Consider the following 27,565-nt stretch of genomic DNA (forward strand, 5'->3'; position numbering starts at 1 on the left):
AGAAAGGAAAGGCTGTGCAGACGAGTACCCAGTTAAGATGGCTTCTTCTGCATGAAGATCTGCTGCACACTGGCCATGAATCTTCCCTGGAATGTCTGAGGGCGCGTTCCACGGGCCAAGGCTGCCTTTGCTGTGTTGGAATTGCAGTCTGTCCTTTTTCTGCAAGGATGAGATATGGGCAGCAGTGCACATGGTCACAAAATACTCCTGCTTTAGCAGCTAGTCATTAGGGAAGGACATTACACTTTTTTGGGTTTTTTTTGGGGGGGGGGGTGGGGGGGGGATGTGTGTGTCATGGACTGAGTCCACTCCAGGGCCTCCGCAACGGTATCTTTTTTCTAGTGTGAAGAACTTGATGTTGGGAGTATGCATCAGCAGAATAAGTTACTTACCTTTGGTAACTTTCTGGTGGAGATCAACTCACTGGTTTCTCACCATCTTCCCCCCTGCCCCGCCCCCCCCCCCCCTTCCCTTCTTTGTGAAATTTACCTTTTCATATCTAAAAAGGTCCTAAGTTAGGATTCGGCACACTACTACCACCAATCGTTTCATGCTCTGCGTCTAACTATTCCAAGAGTGAAGTAAGAAACTGGCATCTGCGTGCAGCAATGTGGTTATACGCAGCTCCCTCCGGTCACTTCTGGGGCGCAGCGGAGCCGGCGCGTGGCTGCACGGTGCTACCCCGCGGCATGCACCAGCATTGTCGATCCAGTCTGGGAGGGGAGGAGTCTGCGGTTAGAGTATCCACCAGAAAGAGCGTTACCAAAGGTGTGTAGCTTGTCCAACACAACTATCCCAAGCCAGAAGGCGTCTCAGTCCGCACTGGGTACCTGATCGGCCGAGGTACAAGTCTAGCTAACTCTGGGCCCTTTGAGGGGAGGGGGACACTTATTTGGGTCCCTGGGCTGGTTTTCCCCTCTACCGCAGTTCGTGCACCACGCCTGCAGGATCAGTCACTGTTGCCAGTAACCTTTGTGTTTACTTTGCAGTTTTATATGGCGCTGGCTTAGCCAGGGGCATTGGAACACTTTACACGAGCACCAGCTTACATTAGCTACGGGGAATCACAATTTACCCCAAATCCCAAAGTTGAGCCAACGCCGGAACTCACCTTGTTTTTCTTTTCCAAAGGTCGGCACCATTCGGTTGCTGGTCGGGATCAGAGCGCCCAGGGCTTCACAGCGCTATAACATCCGGCATGCCGGCCCGGGAAGTAGGCTGGCCAGCCTCGTGGAGGCGTCAGAAGCCGCGTGTTGGGTGGCAGGGGGCAGATGGTGGCGCATATTTTGTAGTTTCAGTCGAAGCCACCTTCCTCAAATTGAGGCCTCACTAAAAGGTAAAACTCGGCGGAGATTCACTTCAAGTGTGATAAGTATCCATTCTCAGTTCTGCAAAACGAGCCTAGAACTTAACTCTGGCGTCCAGATAGAATGAAATAGTTGTAAACTTTGGCAGCTGTGGTAGATGGGAGTGTCTAGCTCTCCTAGCGCCTAGTAACCTCTGAGCGCCGCTGGACCTGTTCAGCCCTGGAGCCAGGATGCTTGACCTCCGAAATAACTCAACTAAAGGTGGCAGGGGCAGACACAGGAGTGCCCCGGAGAGGGGCAGCCCCCGGGCCTCTCAGTATCCGACACCCCAGAAGGGGTGTGTGAACTGGGAGACACAGCGCCGCCTCCTGGGAGACCAAACTGCTCACCGACAATCTTTTAGAACCGATTTTCTGCTCCCAGATGGCAAAAAGTGGGTATATTTGATACGGGTGCAAAGGATGCTATTAAGTGTTTTATTCAAAAATTGACCAGATGTTACACTGGGAAGGGAGAATTTCCCAGTGTTCTATTTATTAAAATGCAGTATTGCGATGAAGGTATAGTTTATAGCAAGCAGCAGTGTGACGACATCTCGGCTCTACTGCTTTAACAAACTGTTTGATCCTGGACAAACCATAATCTCCCATTGCCTCCTGATCTGGCATTGTCTGGTCTTACGCAGGGTGAATGAAGAAATCCACACCGAGTGCATGCTCCAGGACAGGTTCTCGGAGAGGCACTTATGTGCAGATCGGGGCTGTTGATGCATTGTCGGTGCCCCTCCCTCACCTGTGGATGCACCGGGCGGCGCTAGGACCCGTGGGCCGCGGCCGAGGGCGTGTCCCAGGTACAGTGCACCCAGGCAGGTAGAGAGCTCCCCAGTGAGAAGCAGTGCACTCGGCTCACCATGGGAAGCAGCAGCAGCAGCGACGGTGCTGGTACAGGTGAGGAGCTCGGTTTGTGTCTGCCACGAGCACAGGTAAGGGTGGGGCTAGAGGTTGCCTGCCACTGACCTGTATAGGTGGTATTGTGCACAGGTGGGGGTGACAGCTTGGGGACTGGCAGTCACCCCACCTCCCCCCTGTGGGGATGAGGGTGTAGACGGCTATCACTGACCTGTACAGGTGGGGGTGAGGCTGGAGGCTACAGGTCACTGACCTGTGCAGATGGTGCTGTGTACAGGTGGAGGTGAGAGGCTGCAGACTGGCAGTCGCTGACCTGTACAGGTGGAGACGAGAGGCTGCAGACTGGCAGTCGCTGACCTGTACAGATGGTGCTACGTACATGTGCAGGTGGAGGTGAGAGGCTGGAGACTGGCAGTCACTAGCCTGTACAGGTGGAGACCTGTCTCCAGTGAGAGGCAGTGCATTGTACTCCGGCTCACCATAGGAATCATCAGCAGGGACAGTGCAGGTGCAGGCGAGGCGCTCTGACTTCCATGAGCACTGTTAGGGGGGTAGGGTGGGGCTGGAGACTGGCAGTCACTGCCCTGGATAGGTGGTACTGTGTACAGGTGGGGGTGAGAGCCTTGAGACTGGCAGTCACTGACCTGTACAGATGGTGGTGTGTACAGGTGGGGGTGAGGCTGGCTTTCAGTTGTACAGAGTACTGTGTACAGATAGAGGTGACAGGCTGTGGACTGGCTGTCACATCTATATGGGTAGTACTGTGTACAGGTGGAGGAGAGGCTGGCTGTCACAGCTGTACGGGTAGTACTGTGTGTAGGTGACAGGCTGTGGACTGTCACAGCTGTATGGGTAGTACTGTATACAGATGGAAGTTAGAGGCTGGCTGTCTCAGCTGAATGTGTAGTACTGTGTACAGGTGGAGTTGAGAGGTTGGAGACTGGCTATCATAGCTGTACGGGTAGTACTGTGTGCAGGTGAGAGGCTGTGGACTGTCACAGCTGTGCGGGTAGTACTGTGTACTGGTGGAGGTGAAAGGCTGGAGGCTGACTGTCAGTCATACTGGTAGTACTGTGTTCAGGGAGAGTGAGACTAGAGACTGGCTTTCACTGTTATATGGGTAGTACTGTGTAAAGGTGGTATGAGGCTGGGGACTGGCGGTCACAGCTATTTGTGTAGGTGTGTACAGGTGAGGATGAGAGACTGGAGACTGGCTGTCACTTGACCTGTTCCTGTAGTACTGTGTACAGGTGGAGGTGACATACAGCTGTGACAGCCAGTCTCCAGTATAAGTAGTACTGTTGTGGGTTCATCTTACACTCTCCTTTTGCACACATTTTAGCTTAGGCTTGTGGCCTGTGCCCTTTCACCTACATATGGGCTCTGATTTCATTTATTCCGTTTTTCAGTTTTAGTTGGCCTTGGAGGATGTTTTTATGTTTAAATCAGCTGCAACTTTGTGATTCTGCAAAAGCATGGTTGCTGTTCTGTGCACACCACTTCACCATGTCCCTCTGTCCGAGGTTGACAAGAACAGTACATGATGATCCAGCTAAATTGTTGCCACAAGAGTATGTAAACAGTCTGACACTTAATTTTAGGCCTGACACATGTGCCTGTGTGCAGGCAAAGGCTCAACAGGGAGGTCATTCCAGCCAGGATTCCATCAACACTGTATGCCATTCCATTGCTGACCTCAGGCCTGTCTCTGCCACCAACCCAGGAGGCGAACGGGAGACCCCTATCTTTCATGTAACGAACGTGGGTGCTCCTTTCATGCAGTAAGTACAGACAGACTGGACTATCCCCGCTAGGCTCTTGCTTAGGAGTTAGATAGATGAATTTAGCCTATCTATGTATGTTATTCAAATATGTTGGGACTGTTTCTTCTAGCTGGTCACCATTATTCTAAATCTGTTAAGTCTCATTGCCCTAATAATTGCAGCTCCTACATTTTGTCGTAGACTGCAGTCTTTTCAATAAATGTATTGAAAACAATCCTGCATCTTTTTCTTTGGCCTGTGTATGTAGGAGACCTTTTTGCTAATGAGAGAAAGGGGTGAGAATTGTTGACCACAACTTCCCCTATGAAGACTCAGTGTGTTATGTTTCAGGCTGCCACAAATCACCTTTTCTTTCAGTTTTTGGTGAGGTGCTGGTAGCTAGCCATAAGGGTTGGGCTGACTGCTGCCAAGCCTGTGCGGGATTGACTCGGTCACCCACAAACAGTGGTGCTGCAGCCCCTAATCCAGCAGTCTCATTCTAACAATGGGAGTCCTACAACATGGTGTTGGCAGTGTTGGTAAGCGACTGACAATAAAGGTCCCTTGAGTATCTGTCTGTAGTGTGGTTTTGTTACCATCTTGGCCATCGACCCTGTTACATGGATAATTGCACTTTTGCTGATAAGTTTGACTGTGAGTGAACTTATTTTTCCTTTTGTCTCCTCCATGCTCACGGCAGCGCTTTGAATCTGCTTGCTTACGTCAACAGTTTAAATTTTTATTTTCAGTTTGTGTGGCAAGAAAAGTCCAGTTTGGAATTTACAATACTAATAGCTCTACCTCAAACGCGAGACCCATTGCATTGCAAATGCTTGTTAAACTTGGTAACACTGAGTATTGGTTGCACCTCATTAGTGCCATTTTAATACCCAAATATAGCAATAAGCAACAAACAGGTGACCAGTGCAGCTTTCCAAAGGTCCAGCCGATGCACAACATGTCACTGCGTTTTTAGTAACCTTTCAACCGTTTGAGCTGGAAACTATATTTTTGTTAAAATCTGCAGATTATGTGGCGGATGATGGATTGTTGCAAATTCAGTACTGCTATAGTTCTGTGAAATTTGCTGCAGCCGCACACTCCCATAATTCCAGTTGCCTTGCTTATAGCGCCCTATTAAAGTGGTACTACATGTACCTAGGGCCTGTAAACTAAATACTACTGGTGGGCCTGCAGCTCTTATTGTGCCACCCACTTAAGAATCCCTTTAAATCATGTCCCAAGCTTGCCATTACAGCCTGTGTGCAGTTTAAAATTACCAAATCGACCTGACAAAATATAACTTTTGCAAGGCCTAATTCTCTTTTTTAGGCCAAGCATAGCAGCATGCAAGCTCTGCTTTTCTGACGTGTTGGTACGTATATGGGCTTTTAACAGCGCCCACCTCGGACAATTTAGCACCAAATAAATGGCCTGAGAACTGACAGACTGGGGTTACTTGCTCACCAGTCTGCCCAAGGTGCGTCACCAGTCAGCCTGACTTCGCTGTAGCTCCCTCTGCATTTTTCTCTGCAGCAGCAAATCTTGGTCAGCGGGTCCTCTTTGAAAGGGTTCTGGCTTCATGGAGTCCTTGAGGGTCTGCTGCAGCTTCATCCTGCTAGCGATTTTCGACTTCCAAAAAAGTGACAGTCCAAACGTAAAAATCTGTAGTGTGACCGCCAGCTGCCTGCCCCGCTAATCTTTACCTTCTCAGGGTCTATCCTTTAAAATCTCATACAAGCCTGAAGGTAAGGAGAGGCTTGGCTCTATCCACCTTGTGTATCTGGACCGCGCTCCATCGCGGTCGGCCATAACTTTTGACTTTGTCCCAGTATCATCAACTAGATGCCAGCAGTCTGCACTTTGATCTTTTAGGTAGTATTTTTCACTTAAAACTTTAAAATCCCTTAGCCCTGTTACACCTGCCGCCTCAGGGTAGTCTTCCCCTAGACTTTGATTCACCTCATGTTTTTGCTGTAGCTTTTTGTTGGACTTGAGACTGTGAGCACTTTATCACTGCTGACTAGTGCTAAAGTGCATGTGCTTCTCCCCTACACATGGCAACATTGGTGTATCCACAATTGGCATCTTTAATTTACTTAAGTCCCTTGTAAAGTGATATACCATATACCCAGGGCCTGTAAATTAAATGCTAATAGCAGGCTAGCAGCACTGATTGTGACAACCACTTAAGTAGCCCTGTAAACATGTCTGAGGCCTGCCTTGGCTGTGTGTGTGTGTGCGCGCACGTGCAGTACCACCACCACTTCGACTTGGCATTTAAAACCGCTTGCCTTTTATTATGTTTCCCCTAAGGCAGGCCCGAAGTAGCCCATAGGGCAGGGGGCTAGGCAAGTAAAAGGAAGGACGTGTACTTGTAAGTTTTTCATGTAAACCCAAAGTAGCTTTTCAATACTGTGAGGCCTGCATTGCCCTTTGACGCAAAGGCTGTTAGCCAGTGAATTCCAAGCCTGCATGGCCCGACGACAGTGCACTGCGTGGCAACAACTTATTGCATTAATCTCTTCAGAGCCAGACGCAGTGACATGACTGTATGGAAAATACCTACACATCGGCCTGAACTTTGGATTTGCACTGGTCCCTCGCGGCCTTAAGTAACCTTTTCACTGCTAGTGACTTCTAAGCACTATTGTTACATTTGTTCTTTAAAAATTAATATCACAACTTCTACTGATTGGATTTTTGTTGTTTTGCTCTTGATTTACTCAGATAAATGTTATTTTTCCCCTAAACCTGTATGGAGTTTTCATTGTTACTGTATGTGTTGTACAAATACTTCACACATTGCCTTTTAAGTTAAGCCTGCCTGCTCTGTGCCAAGCTTCCAGTGGGTGAGTATAGGTTAAAGTGTGTACGTGACTTACCCTGACTAGAGTGGTGGTTCCTGCTTGTACAGGGTGCATACTCTGGCAAGCAGAAACCCAATTTATAACACTCTGATACTACTGATTGGATTTAAGTTGTTTTGGTATCAAATTATGTATTAAAGTTTCCTTTTTTCCCTAATTGGTGTTGATTTTTTTTCTCTTGAGTTTTGCCTTTACTATGTGTGTGCTGCATAAATACTTAACACAGTGCCTGCCTAAGTACAGCCTGAGTGTTTTGTGCCATGCCACCAGAGTTAAGCAGTTAGTGTTTCACCCCGATGCACATAGCTTTTGTTGCTTGAGACTGGTCTTAACCTCCATCAGTGGAAAGACTCAATTTCTTACAGCTTGTCACTAGAAGACTTCCTCACTTGGTCCTCTCAGACTTTGTCAGTAGGAGATTGTGTCCTCTGGGAGACTGCTTGTCGCAAGGAGACTTCCTCACTTGCTCTGGGAGACTGTTTGCCACTAGTACACTCCCTCATTTATTTCCTCTGAGACCGCTTGTCACTAGGAGATTACCTCAGTTGTTTCCTCTGGGAGACTGCTTGCCACTAGGAGACAACCTTGCTTACTGTGGAAGACTGCTTGTCACTAGGAGACTCCTTGTTTCCTCTCAGATACTGCCTGTCACCAGGAGACTCCCTCATGTGTTCCCTCTGAGTCCGCTTGTCACCAGGAGACTCCCGCTTGTCACCAGGGACTCCATGTGTTCCCTCTGAGTCCGCTTGTCACCAGGAGACTCCCTCATGTGTTCCCTCTGAGTCCGCTTGTCACCAGGAGACTCCCGCTTGTCACCAGAGACTCCATGTGTTCCCTCTGAGTCCGCCTGTCACCAGGGACTCCATGTGTTCCCTCTGAGTCCGCTTGTCACCAGGAGACTCCCTCATGTGTTCCCTCTGAGTCCGCTTGTCACCAGGAGACTCCCGCTTGTCACCAGAGACTCCATGTGTTCCCTCTGAGTCCGCTTGTCACCAGGAGACTCCCTCATGTGTTCCCTCTGAGTCCGCTTGTCACCAGGAGACTCCCGCTTGTCACCAGAGACTCCATGTGTTCCCTCTGAGTCCGCCTGTCACCAGGGACTCCATGTGTTCCCTCTGAGTCCGCCTGTCACCAGGAGACTCCCTCATGTGTTCCCTCTGAGTCCGCCTGTCACCAGGAGACTCCCTCATGTGTTCCCTCTGAGTCCGCTTGTCACCAGGAGAATCCCGCTTGTCACCAGGGACTCCATGTGTTCCCTCTGAGTCCGCTTGTCACCAGGAGACTCCCTCATGTGTTCCCTCTGAGTCCGCCTGTCACCAGGAGACTCCCTCATGTGTTTCCTCTGAGTCCGCCTGTCACCAGGAGACTCCCTCATGTGTTTCCTCTGAGACCGCTTGTCACCAGGAGACTCCCGCTTGTCACCAGAGACTCCATGTGTTCCCTCTGAGTCCGCTTGTCACCAGGAGACTCCCTCATGTGTTCCCTCTGAGTCCGCTTGTCACCAGGAGACTCCCGCTTGTCACCAGAGACTCCATGTGTTCCCTCTGAGTCCGCTTGTCACCAGGAGACTCCCTCATGTGTTCCCTCTGAGTCCGCTTGTCACCAGGAGACTCCCGCCTGTCACCAGAGACTCCATGTGTTCCCTCTGAGTCCGCCTGTCACCAGGGACTCCATGTGTTCCCTCTGAGTCCGCCTGTCACCAGGAGACTCCCTCATGTGTTCCCTCTGAGTCCGCCTGTCACCAGGAGACTCCCTCATGTGTTCCCTCTGAGTCCGCTTGTCACCAGGAGACTCCCGCTTGTCACCAGGGACTCCATGTGTTCCCTCTGAGTCCGCCTGTCACCAGGAGACTCCCTCATGTGTTCCCTCTGAGTCCGCTTGTCACCAGGAGACTCCCGCTTGTCACCAGGGACTCTATGTGTTCCCTCTGAGTCCGCCTGTCACCAGGAGACTCCCTCATGTGTTTCCTCTGAGTCCGCCTGTCACCAGGAGACTCCCTCATGTGTTTCCTCTGAGACCGCTTGTCACCAGGAGACTCCCTCATGTGTTCCCTCTGAGTCCGCTTGTCACCAGGAGACTCCCGCTTGTCACCAGGAGACTCCCTCATGTGTTCCCTCTGAGTCCGCTTGTCACCAGGAGACTCCCTCATGTGTTCCCTCTGAGTCCGCTTGTCACCAGGAGACTCACGCTTGTCACCAGGGACTCCATGTGTTCCCTCTGAGTCCGCCTGTCACCAGGAGAACTCCATGTGTTCCCTCTGAGTCCGCCTGTCACCAGGAGAACTCCATGTGTTCCCTCTGAGTCCGCCTGTCACCAGGAGACTCCCTCATGTGTTCCCTCTGAGTCCGCCTGTCACCAGGAGACTCCCTCATGTGTTCCCTCTGAGTCCGCCTGTCACCAGGAGACTCCCTCATGTGTTCCCTCTGAGTCCGCCTGTCACCAGGAGACTCCCTCATGTGTTCCCTCTGAGTCCGCTTGTCACCAGGAGACTCCCTCATGTGTTCCCTCTGAGTCCGCTTGTCACCAGGAGACTCCCTCATGTCACCAGGGACTCCATGTGTTCCCTCTGAGTCCGCCTGTCACCAGGAGACTCCCTCATGTCACCAGGGACTCCATGTGTTCCCTCTGAGTCCGCCTGTCACCAGGAGACTCCCTCATGTGTTCCCTCTGAGTCCGCTTGTCACCAGGAGACTCCCGCTTGTCACCAGGGACTCCATGTGTTCCCTCTGAGTCCGCTTGTCACCAGGAGACTCCCTCATGTGTTCCCTCTGAGACCGCTTGTCACCAGGAGACTCCCTCATGTGTTCCCTCTGAGACCGCTTGTTACCAGGAGACTCCCTCATGTGTTCCCTCGGAGTCTGCTGGTCACCAGGAGACTCCCGCTTGTCACCAGGGACTCCATGTGTTCCCTCTGAGTCCGCCTGTCACCAGGAGACTCCCTCATGTGTTCCCTCTGAGACCGCTTGTTACCAGGAGACTCCCTCATGTGTTCCCTCTGAGTCCGCCTGTCACCAGGAGACTCCCTCATGTGTTCCCTCTGAGACCGCCTGTCACCAGGAGACTCCCGCTTGTCACCAGGGACTCCATGTGTTCCCTCTGAGTCCGCTTGTCACCAGGAGACTCCCTCATGTGTTCCCTCTGAGACCGCTTGTTACCAGGAGACTCCCTCATGTGTTCCCTCTGAGTCCGCCTGTCACCAGGAGACTCCCTCATGTGTTCCCTCTGAGACCGCCTGTCACCAGGAGACTCCCGCTTGTCACCAGGGACTCCATGTGTTCCCTCTGAGTCCGCTTGTCACCAGGAGACTCCCTCATGTGTTCCCTCTGAGACCGCTTGTTACCAGGAGACTCCCTCATGTGTTCCCTCGGAGTCTGCTGGTCACCAGGAGACTCCCGCTTGTCACCAGGGACTCCATGTGTTCCCTCTGAGTCCGCCTGTCACCAGGAGACTCCCTCATGTGTTCCCTCTGAGTCCGCCTGTCACCAGGAGACTCCCTCATGTGTTCCCTCTGAGTCCGCTTGTCACCAGGAGACTCCCTCATGTGTTCCCTCTGAGACCGCTTGTTACCTCTGAGTCCGCCTGTCACCAGGAGACTCCCTCATGTGTTCCCTCTGAGACCGCTTGTTACCAGGAGACTCCCTCATGTGTTCCCTCTGAGTCCGCCTGTCACCAGGAGACTCCCTCATGTGTTCCCTCTGAGACCGCTTGTCACCAGGAGACTCCCTCATGTGTTCCCTCGGAGTCCGCCTGTCACCAGGAGACTCCCTCATGTGTTCCCTCTGAGACCGCTTGTCACCAGGAGACTCCCTCGTGTGTTCCCTCTGAGACCGCCTGTCACCAGGAGACTCCCGCTTGTCACCAGGGACTCCATGTGTTCCCTCTGAGTCCGCTTGTCACCAGGAGACTCCCTCATGTGTTCCCTCTGAGTCCGCTTGTCACCAGGAGACTCCCGCTTGTCACCAGGGACTCCATGTGTTCCCTCTGAGTCCGCTTGTCACCAGGAGACTCCCTCATGTGTTCCCTCTGAGACCGCTTGTCACCAGGAGACTCCCTCATGTGTTCCCTCTGAGACCGCTTGTTACCAGGAGACTCCCTCATGTGTTCCCTCGGAGTCTGCTGGTCACCAGGAGACTCCCGCTTGTCACCAGGGACTCCATGTGTTCCCTCTGAGTCCGCCTGTCACCAGGAGACTCCCTCATGTGTTCCCTCTGAGACCGCTTGTTACCAGGAGACTCCCTCATGTGTTCCCTCTGAGTCCGCCTGTCACCAGGAGACTCCCTCATGTGTTCCCTCTGAGACCGCCTGTCACCAGGAGACTCCCGCTTGTCACCAGGGACTCCATGTGTTCCCTCTGAGTCCGCTTGTCACCAGGAGACTCCTCATGTGTTCCCTCTGAGACCGCTTGTTACCAGGAGACTCCCTCATGTGTTCCCTCTGAGTCCGCCTGTCACCAGGAGACTCCCTCATGTGTTCCCTCTGAGACCGCCTGTCACCAGGAGACTCCCGCTTGTCACCAGGGACTCCATGTGTTCCCTCTGAGTCCGCTTGTCACCAGGAGACTCCCTCATGTGTTCCCTCTGAGACCGCTTGTTACCAGGAGACTCCCTCATGTGTTCCCTCGGAGTCTGCTGGTCACCAGGAGACTCCCGCTTGTCACCAGGGACTCCATGTGTTCCCTCTGAGTCCGCCTGTCACCAGGAGACTCCCTCATGTGTTCCCTCTGAGTCCGCCTGTCACCAGGAGACTCCCTCATGTGTTCCCTCTGAGTCCGCTTGTCACCAGGAGACTCCCTCATGTGTTCCCTCTGAGACCGCTTGTTACCTCTGAGTCCGCCTGTCACCAGGAGACTCCCTCATGTGTTCCCTCTGAGACCGCTTGTTACCAGGAGACTCCCTCATGTGTTCCCTCTGAGTCCGCCTGTCACCAGGAGACTCCCTCATGTGTTCCCTCTGAGACCGCTTGTCACCAGGAGACTCCCTCATGTGTTCCCTCGGAGTCCGCCTGTCACCAGGAGACTCCCTCATGTGTTCCCTCTGAGACCGCTTGTCACCAGGAGACTCCCTCGTGTGTTCCCTCGGAGTCCGCTGGTCACCAGGAGACTCCCTCTCGTTTCCTCTGACTGCTGGTCACTAGGGGATTGTCCCACTTTGCTGCACTTGGAGGTTGGTTGTTTCGGGACTGCACAAGTAGTGTCTTGTATGTTTGTGGACATGTGTGATCCTGAGCATCTCACGCGGCTAATCTGTTAGTCATGAAACGTAGTACAAGAGATAGCTCTGCTGAGGACTTAGTATGCGCTTGTATATGTCCTTGTTAACACTTGAGGTAGCTCTGCTGTCGAAAGTCTCCCATTGTCCTATGGGACATCCCAGGAGTTAGGTCTGCCGTCGAAGGCTGTACATTGATGTGACACCCCAGAGATAGCTTGGCGTCGAAGGCCCTACATTGTCGGATGTGACACCCCGGAGATAGCTCTGCCGACGCAGACTTTAGATTGTTCGATCTGAGACACCCTGGTGATAGCTCTGCTGTCTGAGGCCTGAAATCACAACTTCCTGTAACCGGAGGGATAGCTCTTCTGGCTCCTGTCAAATATGTACGTTGTGTGCAACGTCTGTAGCGTGAGTAGTTCTGCGGTGATACTTATGAGTTTGATCCTTTGTGTGTAACCGGAGGGTTAACTAAACTGTCTAGGCTTCGCTGATCTGTGAAACCAAAGATAGTTCTGCTGTCTGGGATTGAGCACGTGGGATGTCTCCGCTGTCTGCATCATACGTTTGTGTTATGTATCAGTCGAGGGGTAGCTCTGCTGCCTGGACCCATTCATTCTACAAGACGAGATAGCACTGCTGTCTATTGTGGAATCCTTTCAGGTCTCTGCCATATTCTGTGTGTTGTAAAATTCTGTATTACCTCTGCACCATTCCATCTGGTAAGCATGGTACTTAGGATGCCAGGTTCTTTGCCTGGAGTCCTGTGAACAAACTGGCATCGTTCTGCTCGTGGGCCTCGTTTGTGTCTGCATATTTTAATATGGTAATAAAAACCATATTCCTTTACTTTTGATCTTCATGGCGTTTCCCTGTTTCTGGAGGCACCCAGTCTCATCTGGCCAAAGCACCTGCCACCTACAGGATCTCTGCTGTGAACTCTTGAGTGTTACAACGACCTGGAGTGAAGGATAGCTCTGCTGCCTGGGCCTGTTAATTCTGAGGCGTGGGCAGCGCTGGCTTTAGCGCTGGTAGAGCCTGATGTGATCCTTTTTGGCCGTGACCACCTTCTTTGATCCCTCACTACCACCCTGCAAAAGTGCCCCTCATGTCTGTATAGCCCCCTCTCACATACGTTTCATTTGTTTTAAAGCTCTGGCAAAGGCTGCCTCTACTAATCCACTCCGCTATCCACAAAGCACTGAACTATGCATCAGGCGCATTAACCCTCTTTCTTTGTTACTTTATGGCGAGTCAAAACTGCCGCTAGACAAAACTCCGATTTCTCTCCATAGCACCAACGTTAATCACAAGAGGTATCTCGACTTTTTTTTAATTGCTACATAAATGCTGGACATCCCCCCCCCCCACCCCCCTGAGGTCAGTACCCCCTTCCAGGTGAGCGCCCTGTGCGGCTGCACTTGTTGCACCTCCCTGGGTGTTTTGGCGCCGAGTTCTAGTATAGCGGGTGTTGACTTTCACAGGAGGCAAGAAAGACAAGTTTCATGGGACGTTATTTAGCTTGAAAATCTAGATTGGAAGCCGCTGTGACGCCGTGCGGAGTTTAGATGCAGCCGAGGTGCCAGGGTGGCTCTTCTCAGCAGTTGTGCGCAGGTATAGTTTAATGCATGTGCATTCACACGATAAGGAAGCAAATGCGCATTTCATCTTTTCTCAAGGCTGAATAACTCAAGAATAGTGACTCTCACAAGTATTCATCTAGCCCAGCCTCCGCTGGAAGGAAGGGCTTTTCATTAGACATTTTAATGGAAAGAAAGTAATTTTGAAACCGTTTCTCAGCATTGGCGTGAGCGTAAATCTGGGTAATAAATGAAGTCTTTTAATTGGCACAAGGCACTAAAGAAGCCTGTGGCGGGAGCAGTTCTTCCGGGGCCCCGTGCACGCAAGGTAACGCTGGGACCGGATGTTTCTTGGGGTTCACAGCCGAAGCTGCCCCGGGTTCACATCCAGGGTGTTCGGTGCCTTTCATTGGTTCCCTTGCCTGCTGCCACTTCAGTGGGGCATCACATGTCCCCGGAACCTGGCAGAAGGAATGTTTAACCAGTACCCCTAACAATGCACCCTGACAGTACCGTACAACCACCTGACCGCCCAAGGGGAGAAGCTGGAGCTGCGGCCTGGCAATGCATCCATTCATCCTCTTGCAACTTGAGAAGTTGTTTCCTCAACGTCGATGGGGAGTCGGATGTCCTCCCTCGAAGGGGATTCTGTTCCACCCGCCAGGAAGGGCCCTGAACAGCAAAGGCTGCACCTCCCTGGACGGTGATTTACAGCGAGGTTTATCCAGCAGCTTCTAGGTGGACCCCGGAGGTCAGTGCCTGTTTGCTTAGCTAAGCAGTGACCTGGAGGTTGGGGGGCACCGTCACCGTCCCAATAACTGCACTCGGCCTCTTAACGAAGAGGCCTGGAGGCAACAGATCTCCGGCCTGTTCTCTGCCCATAGACTGGACAAAAGCCTGACTTAGTTTCACGATATGCCAGCGATGAGGGCCGGCTTCAGGGCAGTGTGACCGGTGCAGCCACACCGGGCGCTCCCTTAGCAATAACTTACAATTTAAAATCACCTGCTGCAGAGTTCCTTGTGTCTCCAGCTTTGAGGCACCAATAAAAATGTCAAGATAACTCTTGTGGTTAAAGTTCCTGCTACAGACCGAGCGAAAGTTTTGTCTACCGGCAGCTTCGACTCGCCATAAAGTAGCGCAGAGGGTTAATGTACCTGCTGCAAAGAACAGATCTCCATCTTATGTGGATAGCTGAGTGCAGTAGTAAAGCCAAACTTTACCAGCGCTTTAAAACAAGTTTGTTTGAGAGATGGGCTATGGAGAGATGAGGGGCACTTTTGCTGGGTGGTAGTGAAGGAATGTGGATTTTGGGGAGGGGAGGGTGGAGATTGCCGCACGGGGCGTCACCTGTGCTAAACCCAGCTGTGCAAGTGATCCTATCCTTACAAGTACTAAGTCGTTGTCTGTCCCACCCAAGTATTCACTGGAATTCAGATTGACATGAGCCCCTACATTTCATGGTGACGGCATCATGCAGAAACCCAAGTTCTCTTCAGTGAGTGTATTTTTATTGGGAGACACGGGTGGTTCAAAGTAAATCTTGGCCCTAGCCTGGGTCAGTAGATCAGAGATTGACCTGAACTGGACTAAGTGCTGGGGGTCTAGAGGGTTTTTCTGGCAGGGAACAGCTCTTCCTCTTTAGAGCTGCGCTGGGATCAAACCCTGTTAGATACACAACATGATATTGCTTAGCTCCACCACAAACAAGGAGGAAACTTGTTGCAGAATCCACGCTGGTCAGGGTTGTCTGAGTTTGTGTCCAAGTAACATCTCAGCTGTTCGTCCTGGTACAGGGCTGAGTAGAAAGGACCCCGCCTGCTCTTCAGCAGGATCTGCCAGTCCTGACTTGAATACTGAGCATCAGGCCACTTGGCTGTGGCCACTAGCCTACTCTTAAGAATTTTACCAGTGAAGTAGTGGTTGCACTGGTCACAAAGTATGCGTAGGAGCTGTTGATACCTGCGGATGTAGGGTTTAATCCTCGGGTACCAATTTAAAGAGGTTGTGTGAAGCCTTGAGCTTTACTAATATCTTCTCAATCACTTTTTCCTCCAGTGTGCCCAAGTTGTATTTTTTCTTTATTGTATCTGAGGCTGTTCCTGATAGCGCTTTCTGCCCTTTACGCCTTTGAATACTGCAGCTCTTGGCCCGCCTCGTGCTTTTCACTTGTAGTGTCAGGGTTGTGTGGGATTGTCCTCGGTCCAGTATAGGGTGGTCCTTAAGGCTGGGCCGGCGACCACCAGAACACCTGGAGACCAAGGGATAGGGCTCATTTGGAGCATGGTCAGGTGAGGAGGGCAGTATGATCTTACAAGGGCAACTCTAACTACGCTGCTTTCTGCGTCTGAAAATAGTGTGGGGGACAGTGGTCACACGACGCAATGTGTAGTGTTCGTGAGCCTGGCTTTGTACCTTCAGAGAAGAAGGAACCCAGTGTGTCCTGTATAGTGGCTTCTTAAAAGATCTGGCTGCACCCTGAGATATTGGCAATCCTTATAGTTCTGATAGACCTTCCAGATGTCTTGTCCCCCCCGAACAATGATGGGGAACTCCTGAGAGCTTGTAATTCTGCAATAGTGGTGAATGGTGGATTGTAGTCACTCATACCAGGTGTGCTGGTTTTGGAGGAAGAATTGACTGTTAAAACCAAAGGCCGCACCTGAGCCCATAAGACCGAGGTATCACTAGTGATGGTAATGCAGTCTTTAAAAATAACTGATGGGGCGTGGTCTGGACTCCAGACATGGTGGCCGCATGTCTTTGGGCTCCACTTGCAATCTGACCCGTAATCCGCCCTCACCCGGTGGCAGCCGGACAGATCGACCCTGACCACGGCTTGGCCCTTTCCATCCGCTCTGAACCCCCTGTGCACCGCTCGTGTACCCCCGCAGCACGACCCACAAGCACCCGAGGAGGCCAAGGCCGGCGCCATCGGCAGAGGACCAGTAGCACGGCGCTCACCCGAGGGAAGTGGAGGCGAGGAGCCCCCCCAGGTATGGCAAGCCGGCACTCCACTGGTTAGGGAGGAGGATGGGGATACTGATGCTGCAATCCAGGCAGCATCGCGGAGCTGTGGATGGACCACCTCGAGGGCGATACACAGCGGGGGAGACCAGACCTGTGCGCCGGGACCCTGGGCATCCCCAGGAGCCAATAAGGAGCCTCCTGCGCCATCTACGGTAAGAACTCGCTCTGAACTTCAGGGCCCAGAAGGCGGCAGTGAGGGCTGGGGTGTGCTGGCCACCTGGGCATGCATCCTCTGTCTACCTGTCTCACCGCAGCAGTCCTATCAGGAGCGCATCGCCCGAGATGTCCAGGGAGCGCAGCGCCCCCGGCATCCTGGAGGGCCCACCCTGTCCTGAGCGCTGACACCTGGACTGCCTCGGGGCATTCCCCCCCCCACCCCCCCGGGACAGCCTTGGGGACTTTCAATCAACCCTATACAAACCGCTTGTTTGCGAACTGCGGGCTCCGATAAATATACACAATCATATATATTGGAAGTGAAATAGGGAGAAAGGAAGGCATGTTTTCACAGTCTGAAAGTATCTTTTATTGTTATTTTCATTCACAAAGTAATTAGCTCAAATGTGAAAATAACATTTTGATTAACCTTGCACCTTCATGCACCAAGCTAATAAAGGTAGGAGGGTAAAAAGGAAGAACATACCCTTTGTGCCCCACACCCATCATGCCCTTCGCCTCATGCCAATTAGAACCGCACTGGAGAGATCAAAAGCGATCAGATACAACAGTTGTAAACTGTGCTCAGAAACCATAGTTCTAATAACACTTCTACTCCTGTGTGTGATCTTGGGAAGCTCAGCTCCACATCAGTCATAACTAGGAGCATTTCAACTGAAGACGCTCTTGGAGTTACAGTCTATATAAACATGGATTCTCTAATCTCTGTATAAACTGCAGTCACTAATTTCTTTAGAATCGGCTGTTTGTGATGCACCAAGTCACTGCGTATAAAGAAAGGCATTCACTGATTATAAAGAAAAGACATCAGAAAATGACTGATAGGGTTATTACAGTCGAGTTCTGACATTACAATGCCTTCTGCCAGAGCTAGCATCCAAGGTGAAAGGCAGATCAGATCACAGAGCATAATTAATGCAGCTGTTTAAAGCAAAACAATTGAATGTTGCTTTTCTTTCTTCTGCTCTGCTTTAATAGCTTGGAATGACGGAAGCTATGCTCTAAGGTTTTAAGTGGTTTGTGGGAAAGTTGGTGGTGTGACCATGTATTATATGGGGTAAAATGCCCCCTGCATACATAAGGATATTGCAAGTCACCTATAAGTTCATACCTTATAAACAAGCATTGGCAAAGCCAATAGGTCTCGCCTATGCAAGTTCTATTGCCTTTGCCAATGTATTTTAGCCATGCTGTACACTAGTGAGACTACTATTCAGCATGGCTCAAAGTTAACGACATAAAGGAGAATGATGTGTCATCGACTGGTGTGGCGTAGTATCATGGAGTAAGTAGTGCTAGAATGGAGCAGTAAACTTAACTTTAAAGGAACAGGGGTCCTTTGAATAAAATGCAACACCACTCCCATAAACAATGACATTAAAGTAGTATGCAAATGGAATGTTTCATGCTTTTATTCAATCAAAATATAAAAGATAAAATGTAGTGGGAAAACACCAACAGGGAAAATCGAGAAAGACTGGTATTCGGGCATTACACAAGTTATCTGGATGACCCAAAGTCACCAATTACAAGAAAAATGTAAAAAGTAACCTATATAGTACAGTGGTTTGGAGGAGGCTGGCCTGGTTTGTAGTGGGTACCTATGGTACTTACACCTTATACCAGGTCCAGTTATTAGTGAAATGTAGGCAGTGCCTAGAAGCCAGGCTGTCTAGAGGTAGCTGCAGCTGAGCAGCCAAGGCCTAACTAGGAGACGTGCAACGCTCATGCAATACCACTGTAGTCACACAGTACTCACACACAAAAGAAAATACTCAGTGTTAGAAAAATAAAGGTACTTTATTTTAGTGACACAAATGCCAGAAATACCATAGACTATACTCCCTTAGGAGGTAATACATCAATTATATACACTAGTAAGCAGAAATAGCTGTACAGTTAGAAAACAGTGCAATTAGTGAAAATCACAATGGCTAGAAATGAGCCTGGGGGAACACAAACCATATACTAAGAAAATGGAATGCGAATGCCGGTTTCCCACCTAGGCAAGTGTGGTGTGTAGAGGGGCGCTAGGAGTGTTAGAAAACACCAAAGGTAAGTAATAGAACCCACCTCAGAGCCTAGGAAAGCAAGAGTAAATCACAGTAACGTTCCTAGAACACACAAGAGCATGAGAAAGAAGATAATGCAAGAACCAGAAGAGACTTCAAGACACACAGTACACAGCACATTCCTGGACCTAAAGACCTGTTGAAGAATGGGACTAAGTCCAAGAAGCCCAGAAGAGTCCAGGGAGGACAGGAGCCCCTTCTAACCAGAGTCAAGGTGCAAAAGAAGAACCACTGGTGAAGAACAGTCTGTACTGCACCCAAGAAGATGAATGCCGGTTACTGGTTGGTGCAGATGAAATCCACACCGGATGGATGATTGCAGTGTGGTTTGTGTCGCTGGATTCCGATAACAAGCCTTGGCACATGCAAAGCTCACGGTTAGCAGAAAATGGCACTGCCCGGGACCAGGAGGAACCTGGTTTACTCTACCCAGGAGGGGGAAGTCAGAGGGGGCTCTCAGCAACTCAGAGCCCACATAAGACCAGGCAGCGCACACAGAGGTCCCCCAGCACGGGGACAAAGGAGTTGCAAAAGGAGGCCCACGCAGCACAAAAACAAAGGATCCCACGCTGCCAGAGAAACATTCAGGAAGCTGTGCATCACAGGAAGGAGTGTTGGGGACCGGAGCTACATTGTGCACAAAGAATTTCGTAGAAGGATGCCAACAAGCCTTGGCAACTGAAAAACACGTGGTGCACAGGGGTACTGTCTTGGATGGGAAGCCAAGCTCTTACCTCCACCAAAGTTGGACAGTAGGACGTCAGGACCATCGGGACCACTTCAGTCCACCACCCGTGATGCAGGATCCATGCAACTCGTCAGGAGAGGGGACCCACGAAGATGGTCGTCACTGCAGAGAGGTGCCTACTGAAGCAGGGGAGTGACTCCTTCACTCCAAGGGAGATTCCTTCATTCTTCTGGTGCAGGCTGAAGACAGGTTGTCCTCTGAGGATGCACGACTGGGAAACAGTTGCATTTGCTGGCAAGAACTGAAGATACAATGTTGCAGAAGTCGTCTTTGCTTCTTTGTTGCAGTTTGTAGAGTTCCTGGAGGGTCCAGATGCAATTTCTTCTGTGAGAAGGTGAAGTAAAGGATGCAGAGAATTCCTGCTAGAGTCTTGCAGTCCGAATCTGAATAACCTCGCAAAGGAGAGACCCTAAATAGCCCTGAAATGGGGATTGGTCAGCTAAACAGGTAAGCACCTATCAGGGGACGGCTCTGACACCACCTGCTGGCACTGGCCACTCAGATGCTCCCAGAGTTCGCTGCCAACTTTGAATCCAAGATTGCAAAACCCAGGGACCCTCTGGAGGAGCTCTGAGCACCACACCTGGGGTGGTGATGGACAGGAGAGTGGCCAGTCCCCTTTCCTTTGTCCAGTTTCGTGCCAGAGCAGGGACTTGGGGGGTACCTGATCCGGTGTAGACTGGATTATGCGAGGAGGGCACCAAATGTGCCCTTCAAAGCATTTCCAGTGGCCTGGGGAAGGAAGCTACCCCTCCCAAGCCTGTAACACTTATTTCCAAAGAGAAGGTGTTACACCCCCTCTCCCAAAGGAAATCCTTTGTTCTGGCTTCCTGGGCTTGAGCTTCTCAAGCAACAGGAGGGCAGAAACCTGTATGAGAGGTGGCAGTAGCTGGGGCTGCCTGGAAAACCTCAGAAGGCTGGAATGGCTATACTAGGGGTCCTCTAAGGAGCCCCCAGAGTGCATGAATTCATACAACCAATGCTTGCAAAACCCTTGGGGTATGATTCCAACATGTTTGATACCAAACATACCTATGTTCGGAGTTACCATTATTGTAGCTGGACATAGGTAGTGACCTATTTCCAGTACACGTGTAAAATGGCATCCCTGCACTCACAAAGTCTGGGATAATAGTCCTGGAGGTCACAGAGGCAACTCTGCTAGTGCAGGGGTGCCCCCACACACAGGTGCTCTGCACCCTGCCCTCAGGGCTGGAGGGCCTGCTATAGGGGTGACTTATAAGTGACCTGGTGCAGTGTAACTGGCAGTGAAAGGGTGCATGCACCTTTTCACGTGGGCTGCAATGGCAGTCCTGCAGAAGCCTTTGCATGGGCTCCCTATGGGTGGCAAAAGAAATGCTGCAGCCCATAGGGATCTCCTGGAACCCCAATGCCCTGGGTACCTAAGTACCATATACTAGGGACTTATAAGGGGGCACCACTATGCCAATTTTGGGCAAAATACTGGGTTACCAGTATGCAACAACCATAATTTCAGGGAGAGAGCATAACTATCGGGGTCCTGATTAGCAGGATCTCAGTAGACCCACTCAAACACACTGGCAAACAGGCCAAATGTGGGGGTAACCAAGCTAGAAAGAGGCTACTTTCCTACAAGGTTAGCATCCACAATAATTTACAAGCTTTTATACACCGACTTTTACAAGAATGACTCAAATAGTGAATCAAGAAGTAATTGGCTCATAGTGCCTATGCTTATGCCAACTTATGTACAATATCACCAATTCAAGTCAAGTTACTTTGGCCGACAATATTTCAATCCCCTAGACAAGTATCGGTATCATCCTAAGCCTTCGTTAAGCTTGAGCTAAAAGGATTACAGAGTGCTTGTAACCAAAATGGCGAAGATAAATCTGACTCGCGTCTCATATGAGTGAGAAGGCAATCAGCAGAGATCTGAATCTCTAATCAAGCGCCAATGCCATAAAGTAGAGTGGAGTAGTGTCAGAGTGTAATAGTGTCAGAGTGGAGTGGCCGAGTCTCGTAGAGTGGAAAGGCATAAAGAAGAGTGAACCGGAGTAGAGTGAAGTAAAGTAATGTGAAGTGGCATAGAGAAAGTTGGGTAGTGTTACAGTGAGCATAGTACATTGTTGTATAGTGGAGTGGCACAGAGGGTTGTGCAGTGGCGTTGAGTATTGTAGATTGAAGTGGCATAAAGTGGAATGGAATGGCGTATAGGGAGTTGTGTAGGGAGTTAGAGTGGAGAAAGTGTTTGAGTTTAATGGAATATTGTGTCAGTCTAGTATCATGGAGTGTAATGTCAGAGTGAAGTGTCATAGAGTGGAGTTGGGTGGTCTAGAGTGAAGTGTCAGAGTACAGTGGTGCAAAGTAGATTGGTGTAGAGTGTAGTGATAGTGCATTGGTTTTGAGTAAAATGGTGTAGAGTGCATTGGCGAAGACTGCACTGGTTTAGCGTACAGTGCAGTAGCGCAGAGTGGTGAAGAGTCGAGGGGCGCAGAGTGGAGTGGCACAGCATGGATTGCAGTGGTTCAGAGTGCTGTCAGTGATGCGGTGCATGGTAGAGTGGAGTGGTGCAAGGTAGAGTAGACTGGTGTAGAGTGCAGTGGTGGAGTGCTGTGATGCAGAGTAGAGTGGCATAGAGTGTAGTGCATATAGTACATTGGTGTAGAGTGGCATATAGTTGAGCGGTGCAGAGTAGAGTGCCGTGGTGCAGAGTAGAGGAGTATAGTTCAGTGGCAGAGTGCAGTGTTGCAGAGTAGTGTCATAAAGGGCAGTGGTGTAGAGTAGGGTGGCATAGAATGCACTGGTGTAGAGTGATGTAGAGAAGAGTGGCTTAGAGTACAGTGGTGCAGAGTAGATTAGAGTTTCATAGAGTGCCGTGGCATAGAGTAGACTGCTGCAGAGTGGAGCATAGTGATGTAGAGTGCAGTAGCATAGAGCGGTGCAGAGCACATTGGAGTGGCGCAGGGTACATTGGAGTGGTAAAGGGTAGATTGGACTGGCATAACGGAGTTGAGTTGCGTAGATTGCAGTGGCATAGAGGAGATGATTTCAAAGTAGAGTGAAGTGCCCTACAGTGGAGTGGTGTAGAGTAGATTAGAGTGCAGTGGTGCAGAAAAGAGTGCAGTGGCATTGAGTGCAGTGGTGCAGAGTAGAGTGGCGTGGAGTTCAGTGGCAGAGAGTGCAAAGTTGCAGATTAGAGGGTCGCAGAGTACAGTGGTCTATTGTATAGTGGCATAGAGTGCAGTCGCCTAGAGTGCTGTGGCGCAGAGTACAGTGGCATTGAAAGCAGTGGAATAGAGTGCTGTGGTGCAGAGTAGATTGGCATAGAGTGCAGTGGCACAGAGTGCATTGGTTTTGAGTAAAGTGGTGAAGAGTGCTGGCAGAGTGCAGGGGTGTAGTGTACAATGGTTAGAGTAGAATAGCATAGATTGCAGTGGCGTAGTGTAGAGTGCTGAAGAGTAGAGTGGTGTAGAGTGGAGTGGTACAGCATAGATTGCAGTGGCGTAGAGTAGCACAGAGTGGAGAAAAGAGGTATAGGGTGCAGTGGCATAGGGTAGATTGTTTCAGAGTAGAGTGAAGAAAAGATAATATACTTCAATATGCTTAAGTATGTAACGATAACAACAACAACATAAATAATAACGCTAGGCATAATGGCCCAAAATGAAATATGGCTTCTCCCTGTTAGCCACGCTATAATCAAGCCCTTCATTACCTAGATAACAAAACATAAATGTTAGAAAAATATACCCTTCTAATAGCTAAATTGTTGTGTGAAAAGGTAAAATCTGGGCTCAATCTCAGCTTCGCTGTTTCACCAACTGGTGTGATCTTAGTCAAATACAAATATTGTGTTTCACAGAGTCTCCTTTCTTGCCTGCAGGCATCAGGGTGAGTGGGACTCTGTTTCCTCTTTAGATCTTCCTCATTGTCTTGCAGCTCCTCTTGAAGGCCTCCTGCAGTGCTCCTCTTCAAGGTGGCAGGTGATGCAGACAGTAATCATCCAAAACTCTTCTCCTCCTCGTGCTCTTTGTTCTTATGAGCACCCTTAATGCCCACAGCTGTGAACAGGACAAACAAAAGGGCAGAGGGCGCAAGGTGCCTCCTGGCTCACCTTCATTCTGTTCCCATCAGATTGGAGGATGGTCCCTACAGGGCTATTATAAGTAGCGCTTTTGTGCGCTAATGTCCCTCTGAATAATAGATGTGAGAGGGGAAATTAGTTTGTCCCCTTGCCCCCCCACCTTCGTCCCCTGTCTTCCCCCGCCCTCCAAAATCTGTGGGGGATACATCCCCTGCGTCCCCCACACTTCCTACACCCATGCATGGCAGCCTGGTGAACTGTTGATACTGAGAAAGACGAAACACCACCCACTGTCCAGACCCTGCATGGGCTCCTGAGGAGGAACAGTCGGATGGTCGCGACTGCCTAGAGGAGGCCCCTCCAGACTCGGCAAATACTATACTTGAAGCTATACACGACTCGAGGCGCTCCTTGGAGGGGAAGATTGGGGAACCCAATGTTGATATCTACCTCCTTTGTCAAGACTTGTGGAATAAGGTGGGGAGTGTCAGAGGCAGAGGGCCGCATCTCAAACTGAAGATATGGTCCTCATGCTGAAGCAATGACTTGCAACTTCAAACAAGCGTTTGCAATGCAATGTGTCTCACGTTTGCTCGAGTTAGAGCTATCAGCGCTGTAAACGCCTAACTGGACTTTTCTTGCCACAAACTAAAAATGAAAAGTGATACAATTTCACATAAGGGAGCCGATTTTAAAGCGCCAGGCCATGAGCCTAAAGGTGACTAATCAGAACAAAGACTGGTCCGGTTTCACCTTTCCATAGTAATTAAACCTCCCACTCCCCCCCCCCCCCCCCCCCAAAAAAAAGTGATTGCGCTGTGTAAAACCTTGAATTCGCGAAGGAGCGCTATGATAAACAATAGAATTAAACTAGCTGAGCTATCACATTCTCCGTCTTAAGCCAAAATAAATTATTTTGTTGGAAAAGTGAGCTCAGAATAAAGTATGTCCTGGTAATCTAGGAACCAGCGCTTAGTAAGACCGAACTGCCTCTGTGCATATCCAGGAGATCTCCTTTATTGTTTGGATTGCCCAGGGTCAGATTAAAAACTTGTGGTTCCAAATCTCAGGAACAACCAAAGAGGGTGCGGGGAATGGGCTAGCACTAGCTTAACCCAATGGGGCGTATTGACCAAGGATGAAGGGTGCCACGATTACGTGGGTGAGGTCTCTGTCCATAAATTTGTCCACCTAGCGTCCACAGTCATGAGTTCAGAGATGGGGATATTTGCCTGTTTTAGGATTTAGGGGTGTGAATTGGAAGTCTGCCCTACCTTTTGTGTGTAACTGAGCATCACTAACACTTAATAGCGGCCACATTTGTGGCCTATTATACCAAGCTCTACTTTATCAATTAATCAAACAGTACTTGTAAAGAGTAGCTCATCACCCATGAGGGTATCCCAGTGCTCCACACAGAACAGGCCTTCTGATCTGGACGCAGTGGCATTTGTCAATGACTTGCCATCTCGATGCCTCACTCTGGAGGAGAGAACCTCACTTGAGAATGCTCTAACCCTCAAGGAACTGGGGGCACCTCTGGCCAAACTTCAGCCAGGCAAAACCCCACGCCGGGACGGGTTTCCTGTTGAATTAAGGCACACTTGACCTTGGGTCCAGTACTAGTAGATGAGGCACTCAAAACAGGTAAACTATTCCCTGATATGTGGCTGACCTATATAGTGATCCCCAAGCTAAGTAAATCCCGACCTGCTGCTCTTCCCATCACCCCATCTCCCTCCTCAAAATCGAAGTTAAGATTTGGGCAAGGCTCTGGCAAATAGATTTCTAAAGGTGGGGATCATCTTGATCCACCAGAGAAATCTGGGTTTTATCCAGGCCAGGCCACCTGGCACAACATTACTGATCCACAACACCCTGGCAGACTGAATACCAGGGCACAAAGTTGGAAGCCTTCAAGAAGGCTGAAATTTGGGTCCATATTCATTATCGGTCAGACCCAATAGCACTAATTTGGGGACTCTGTCCCAAATCTTACCCATCTGCCGAGGCATGCTGCAAGGGTGCCCCTTTATCCCAGCAACCTTTTGCGCTGGCAATAGAGCCTATGGCAGAGTGGCCACTCTGATGCAGAGCTTTGAGTGGGGTCCTGGCACGTCAGATGAGATTATCCTGTACGCCGATGTCCTTGTATTCCTGTCTGATCCTGCTGCGTTGGGGTCAAGGGCTCTCCAGGGGAATATTCTGGTCTGCACATCAGTGCTTCTAAATCTACTGTATTCCTGTTAGGGAGACAGACGAACACTATCTTGGGCCTCAAACCTCAGTGTATGCATGGATGGCTTCTATTACTTAGGTGTATACATCACTGAGGACAACCACTGGGTTTGGGTGAAGTCCACAATCACACATGGCCAGACTGCAAGCTGACTTTGGTTTCTGGTTAGCACTCCCACTCGCGCTTATGGGTAGGTCAGTAATCTACAAAATGACAAAGCTTCCCCATTTGCTATACCAGCTACAAAACTACCCATTGCTCATACCCAAGACCACCTTCAGGCTCTTGGACAACAGTCTGCAGCACTTTCTCTGGAATTGCCAACCACTGAGAGGTGCACTGACTAAATGCCACTAGTCTACATTTGACTGAGGCCTGGCCACGCTCGACCTCCTCATGTTGGAGCTGTTCATTTGATTGTACTTAATGAATGGTGGCATAAACATAGAGGCGACCTGGCCTGTGCTGCTGGGCAGTGGGCCATGCACAGGGCTCCTGTCTCCCATTTTCTCTATGGAGGTCCCCTTCTCCCGAAGCTCCCTGTGGCAACATGGGAGTTTACCAAGTCTGGAACAATACCCTGCGTGCACAGGGTTGGGGTAGACTCCTTACACAGGAAAGCCCATTGTGGACCAGACCCAACCACCCCAAACCTACCTTGCTACAGATCACGGGAGATATTGAACACAATAGGTATGGAAGAACCCTATTATAGACAGGACTGGTAACCCTGAAGGATATTGTCAGCCACTGGAAGTCAGCGGATGCCCCTTTACTGGAGGAGTGGTGGGTCGGCCCGGACAGGTGCATGTGTAGGAGGCTGGCCTGGTGTGTAGTGGGTACCTATAGTACTTACATCTTATACACCTACACCTTGGCCCAGTTATCCCTTTAGTGTAGTGGAGCCAGTGTCTAGAAGCCAAGCTCTCTAAAAGGAGCTGTGGATGAGCAGCCCAGGCTTATCTAGGAGACATGCAAAGCTCATGCAATACCACTGCAGTCACACTTAGTACTTACATTGTTACAAAAATAAAGGTACTTTATTTAGGTGACACAAATACCATAGATACTATACTCCCTTAGGCGGCAAGTGTAGGAAGGCTGGCCTGGCATATAGTGGGTACCTGATGGTACTTACACCTTGTGCCAGGTCCAGTTATCCCTTATCAGTAGAATAGAGGTGTCCTAGCAGCTTAGGCTGATAGAGGTAGCTATAGCAGAGCAGCTTAGGCTGAACTAGGAGACATGCAAAGCTCTTTCTATACCACATATCATATAGCACTATATCATAAGAAACACAATACTCCGAGTTACCAAAAATAAAGGTACTTTATTTTAGTGACTGTAGGAGGCTGGACTGGCTTGTAGTGAGTACCAAGGGGTACTTGCACCTTACACCAGGCCCAGTTATCCCTTATTAGTGTATAGGGTGTCTAGCAGCTTAGGCTGATAGATAATGGTAGCTTAGCAGAGCAGCTTAGGCTGAACTAGGAGACGTGTGAAGCTACTACAGTACCACTTAGTGTCATATGCACAATATCATAAGAAAACACAATACACAGTTATACTAAAAATAAAGGTACTTTATTTTT

The 27,565-nt window shown here is 50.0% G+C and overlaps 1 protein-coding gene across 4 annotated transcripts in view; it reads left to right on the forward strand.

Annotated features, from left to right (window-relative positions):
• The window catches only part of LOC138251924 (long-chain-fatty-acid--CoA ligase ACSBG2-like), a 411,952-nt gene that overhangs the window by 172,506 nt on the left and 211,881 nt on the right, over positions 1 to 27,565 (forward strand). The window contains exon 1 of one of the 4 annotated variants that reach the window (XM_069205694.1): positions 2,176 to 2,254. The exons of the other annotated variants lie outside the window; for them this stretch is intronic. Coding sequence (XP_069061795.1) covers positions 2,218 to 2,254 — 37 coding nt within the window. The 5' untranslated portion in view covers positions 2,176 to 2,217. Of the gene's footprint in view, positions 1 to 2,175; positions 2,255 to 27,565 lie in introns of those variants that run through there. 4 annotated transcript variants of the gene reach the window in all.

This window comes from Pleurodeles waltl, chromosome 1_2 (genome assembly GCF_031143425.1).
Source record: "Pleurodeles waltl isolate 20211129_DDA chromosome 1_2, aPleWal1.hap1.20221129, whole genome shotgun sequence".
Lineage (NCBI taxonomy): Eukaryota > Metazoa > Chordata > Amphibia > Caudata > Salamandridae > Pleurodeles > Pleurodeles waltl.